Here is a 5,769-nt window from a genome sequence, read left to right on the forward strand (position 1 = left end):
TTCCTTACTTACGGCCATTTTAACAGTTTCTTTTATTCTTCACTATTTTATATTCATTCTTTTTTTTTTTTTAAATAGTTTTTAATAGTTGAAAAGAAAATTTCAAACAAATGTGTTTTTAATATGTTATTATCATTATTATTATTATAACTACATCTATTTTTTTTTCAATGAAATAACTTTGAGAAATATTTTACAAGTATTTGTTTTGTTTGTTGAGATTTATTACATCAACGTTTGATTAATATTATTAATAATAATTGGGGAGGGAGGGGGAAGGAGGGGGGGTTTGAATCAGAGACAAAAATATTACGTAATTTTATTTTAAAAATGACACAAAAATTAAACGTGAAATATGGCAAACGGTTTTAAACATCCCACTCCTACCATGGGTTCCATGTTTTTTTTAATTTCATAAGGTGGCAGCACTAGTTGAGCGAGAAAACGTACAAGAGACGACGGTAGAGATTATTATATATATATATTTACTTGTGTGTGATTCATAAAAGTCTCGTTGTCCTACTTTTTTTTTTTTTTTCTCTCTCTCTCTCTCTCGCGTATTTATGTTAAAATATATATGTTAGAAAAAAGTTTCTGATAGATTTAATAATTATTTTATTTAATTATTGGAGAGTTTTAAAATAATAATATCGGAAATGGTGAAAACGTGCGCGAGATGTGAAAAAACTGTGTATCCAATTGAGGAATTAAAATGTTTAGACAAGGTAAAAATAATACATAGAAAAAAAAAAAAAGAATACGAATTATTATTATTATTATTATTATTTATTTATTTATTTTTTTCGGTTTAATTAGGTTGCAAAATGTTAACTTTATTATTTATCGTAAAGGGCATATGGAAAAAGTTTGGTTAACTAAACGTCAAAATACATATAAATGTTTTAACAACAATAATAATAATAATAATTTAATTTTTATATATAATAATAATAATGATGATATTCCCATTTATTTGTTTTTTAATTGATGATGTCATGGTTGGGAATGAAAAAAACCGATTACTTATCAATCTGATTTTTTTTTTTTTTTATAAATAATTTTACTGATTAGTTAAATATTGTAAATATTTGTAATTGAAAGAAAGAGAAAGAGATAGAATGAGGGAGAGTGAGTGAGTGAGCGAGAGAGGGAGAGAAAATGGTTTAAATTATTATTTGTCAGGTTTACCAATTGAAAATTCCAAATTAAATTAAATATAATTTTTTTTTTTTTTTTTTTGGATTATTTAATTAAATAATTTTTGATATTGTTCGTATGTGTGTGTTCAGGTATTTAATTCAGGTATTTAAAGGTATGTTTTATCAAAATTTATAATTTATTTGTATCGAATTTGATTGTCTTGTTGTTTCTTTCGTTATTTTGCAACAATTTAAAAATTTTGGTGCAAAATTATTACTTTTATTATTTGCCATTTAATTAAATTTAGAAATGTTAGAAGAATCATGACTGTGAATGTTGAAGTGAAGGTCTTTTGAGATTTAAAATCCTTAGCAAGGTTATACATATTTTTAAACACTTATTACATCCTCATGAATCCATTTAATTTTTTTTTTTCATTTTATTGTTTCCTGTTATGGTGACGGTAGAAAAAGTTAAAGTTTATTATATATATATTTTGTTACATCCGAAAAAAAAAAAAAGTTTCTCTTACTGGTTTTGTTATTTAATGTCAAATTAAATGTCATCCGAAAAAAAATTTTTGTCGTAACATTGATGGTCACCACAAATATTAGAAAGTTATCTATAGTGAATTTTATTATTATTTTATTTTATTTAAATTAATTATATGTTCATTAATAGTTCACACAACGAATGTCATTACTCAATCATTTATATATATTTTGTCAAATTCTTTTATCTTCATGTCGCAATAAATAGTTAATATTAAATTAATTAATTAATTTAAAATTTTATTCTTCTTCTTATCGCATTTGATTCATGTGAATATTTTTTCTTTGATGAGTGTGTGTGTGTAAAAACATAAAATTTATCGAATCACATGAAACTCTTGAAAAAAAGAAGAAAAAAAAAAATTTTTTTTTCAGTTTGTAAACGAATAATTTTTTTAATTATCTGTTTTTTATCACACACACACACACATAGTAACTTTTTAATATTTGCTTTCCCTTCTCTCTCTCTCTCTCTCTCTGTATCTCTTTCTCTCCCTATCTCTATCTCTCCCTATCTCTATCTCTCTCTTTCTCTCTCTCTTCTCTCTCTCTCTCTCTCTCCCTATCTCTCTCTCTTTCTCTCTCTCTTTCTCTCTCTCTCTCTCTCTCTCTCCCGATCTCTCTCTCTCTCTTTCTCTCATCTCTCTCTCTCTCTTTCTCTCTCTTTCTCTCTCTCTCTCTTTCTCTCTCTCTCTCTTTCTCTCTCTCTCTCTTTCTCTCTATCTCTATCTCTCTCTTTCTCTCTCTCTCTGCAAATAGACAAAAAAAAAAAGAAAAGAGGGGAAAATTATTTTTCCCAATTTTTTTTTTTTTTAAATTTCAATTTTTTTAATGAGATAATTATCAATTTTCATTAGTAAAAGAGAGAGAGAGAGAGAAAGAGAAAGAGAGAGATAAAAAACGTTGTAGGAGTTAATCAGAGTGTATTCGTGTCGTTGCCATCATTTTTTTTTTTTCTCTTAATTTTGCTAATGAAATTTTTAATTTATGCTTGTGTAGACAATTGTTTTCTAAAAGAAAAAAAAAAAGGCGTTAAAAAAAATTTGAATGTGAAAAAGACTAAAATTTTAGCACACGCACGCACGCACGTACGTACGTACGCCCACGCGAACAAAAACTATTTTTATTGAATTAACATGGATTTAATATACGTTTTTTGGGGGGGGGGGTGTGATAATGCCGCGCAGGTAATAAAATTAAACCGCACGTTTTTTTTTTTTTTTTTTAACGGTCGTTTTATAACGAAGGGAAAGTTTAGGCCCTAAAAAAAAAAAAAATCGAACATTATCGATCGAGTTATTCAAAAAAAATATTTATATTAAAAAAACGTTTACGCGTACGAATAATAATAATATTAATTCTTTCATTGCATATTAATTGATTTGAATTGGATTCGAAATCGCGATCGAGAGATCGATCGATTTGCCTTATCGAACGAAACGATATATTGTTATTATTATTATCATTTACATGTCACAAACGATGTATTTTGTCGTAAAAACGATTTTAGGGAAGAAGTTTAAATTTTTTTGTTTGTTTATTTTACGAAAGGAGGGGTCAATCGATACGCCCTCAATTCATTCGATTCGTTTTCGATAGGTCGATAATCGAATAAAACGATTTATTTATTTATTTATTTATACGCATATACGTCGGTACGTATTAATGACCTAAATTAATTAATTAATTAATTAATTATCGAGAGCGGTACGTGATTATTGATTTATTGAAAAAATTATTGACAACGTGCGCGTTATTTACTCACGCAACTAACGAATCGTTATCGTTTCTCTTATCGGGACGATGCGTTATTATTATTATTATTTAAAAGGATTTAAATTTGACGCGGTAGGGAGGAAGGTAGGGTAGAAGGGGGGGGAGAATAAAGTATGTTTATCCAGAACATGAACACCTTTTCTCGACCTTCTACACGTATGGCCTTTAGCCTTTTGCAGAAAGTAGGAAAACTCACGCGCGACCATATATATGTGTGCGTATGATAAGGTTATCATTTTGAGGACGTCGTAACAATTTTCTTTCATTTATTGTTTGACATTTCAGGTTTGTCTCTCTTCGATGTCGAATTTTCCTTTGTTTCTTTCTATCAAATTCGAAAAACATAAACGATATGCGTTTTATTGCGTGTGGTAAAGAAAAAAAAGTTTATATAGGGCAAGGGCACTAACTCGAATTTTTTTATAAGTTGGTTTTCGCTCCCCCTCCCCTCTCCTCCCCTTCCCTTCCCCCCTCGGGGGCATGTCGCGCACTTAATTTTCGTATAAAAAAAATAAACAATTGCATGATTGTCTTATGTCGCGATCACTATAACGTTTTACCATAGAAAGTAAAAAACAAACGCAAAAACGACGACGGGCTTGGCTCCCCGTTTAAATCTTAAAAAGGTGACTTTGGTATATGACAACAAACAAACTCTTGTTAATCATTCCTATTGGAAAACGAATCCGCCTACTCTATGATAATTTTTCATCTATGATTGGAAAAGTTTTTTTATTTCCGCGTTTACCACAAACCTCTTTAAAAAAAATAGACAAATTTGTAAATCTGCAGGATTTAATGGAAATGGAAAATTTTATATTTTTTTTTGTTGAAATCTTTATATATTTTTATGTTCATTTTATTTACATCCGTTAATTTAAAGGAAAAAGAAGAATTATTATTATTATTATTATTCAACTCGTTTTAATTCATGTAAAATCACAATAACAATTAACCAATGTTAAAACCGACTCCTTCTTTGTCCTCTAAATTTCCCACATGTAAGTTTTATTAATAAAAAATTTTTTTTTTTTTTTTTTTTTTTAATACTTATTTTGCCTTTCGCGTGGACGACCCTTGACGACAATGACGTCATCATGATGATCGCCTCCCGGGTTTTCTATAATAAAACTTGTTCGCGTTTGATGACGTAATATTTCAAATCGTATGTTGATAAGCGTGTGTTATCGTTCGCGTATGATGCAGACGATCGAATCGAACGATTCGATAATATTGATTGATTGATTTTGTAAAAAAAATGAAACGTAACGAGTTGCGCATCGGTCTTTTACAAAAACACTAAAAGATTTGAGAAAAAGAAAAATGCCGACGAAAGCACGACGAAAGTTGGTAGACCTGAAAATGTTTTAACGACTCTAATTAAAAATAATCGTAATATAAACGTCACGGGCAAACGATTTTACAATGGGAAATAACAATAATAATAATAATAATTGATTTTTTCTCTCGTTTCCTTCTCCTCCTCCTCCCCCCCTCGTCTTGCAGTAGAAAATTAATATTTTTGATTCAGAAAAAAAATTTACCGGTTATTGTTTTCGTTTCAGATTTGGCACAAACAATGTTTCAAATGTCAGGTTTGTCAAATGACTCTCAACATGAGGAATTACAAAGGATTTAATAAGGATCCATATTGCGAGGCGTAAGTAAAAGTATTTCGCTCATTTCCCAATAATATTTTTTATTAAATGGCGATGGTAGGTGGTAGTAAAAGAGAGAGAGAGAGAGAAAACCGTCGGATTGCGTAACGAGATTGTAAAAAAAAAAAAAAGGAATTCGTTTTTGATTTCGGTCTTTTTTTTTTTTACGTAATACATGAATAGAATTCACACATAGAATAAATACGGAAAAAAAGGAAAAATAATTGTCAAAGGTGAAAGAGAGAGAGAGAGAGAGGAAAATATTTGACACTTTGTGAGATATCACATGGGGAAAAAGGAAGAGGAAAAAAAAAAAAAAAAAAAAATTTTTTTATTGTACAACAAAAAGTTGTTCGGGTGTTCGTGTGCGTGTGCGCGTGCTTGACATTTAAATGGTAATAATGAAATTGCATTGAAAAATTCATCCGCGTTTGGTTGGTTGTTTGTTCGGTTGTTCGACAAACACCTTCGGAATTTAATTGTCGTAATTTTTTTTATGGTATTGAAAAAAAAAAAAATGAATACCGAAACAGGGGTTGGAGGGGGTTGTTCCATTTTCATTTTCATATAAATTTCCTCCATTTTGTTATTTCTTGACTTATTATATTACTTTCGATTATTTAAAATCTTGTAAACGGATTTGC

General features: G+C 29.1%; 1 protein-coding gene across 1 annotated transcript in view; it reads left to right on the top strand.

The window, feature by feature from the left end:
- Positions 1–330: 330 nt before the first annotated feature.
- Phum_PHUM206430 (lim and sh3 domain protein 1, lasp-1, putative) overlaps positions 331–5,769 on the top strand; it is a gene marked incomplete at both ends in the record, with an annotated part of 10,762 nt that continues 5,323 nt past the window's right edge. Inside the window, 4 exons of the mRNA XM_002425488.1 lie at positions 331–348; positions 420–461; positions 633–725; positions 5,033–5,127. Coding sequence (XP_002425533.1) covers positions 331–348; positions 420–461; positions 633–725; positions 5,033–5,127 — 248 coding nt within the window. The remainder of the gene's footprint in view (positions 349–419; positions 462–632; positions 726–5,032; positions 5,128–5,769) is intronic.

This window comes from Pediculus humanus, genomic scaffold, assembly GCF_000006295.1.
Source record: "Pediculus humanus corporis 1103172107559 genomic scaffold, whole genome shotgun sequence".
In the NCBI taxonomy this organism is placed as follows: domain Eukaryota; kingdom Metazoa; phylum Arthropoda; class Insecta; order Psocodea; family Pediculidae; genus Pediculus; species Pediculus humanus.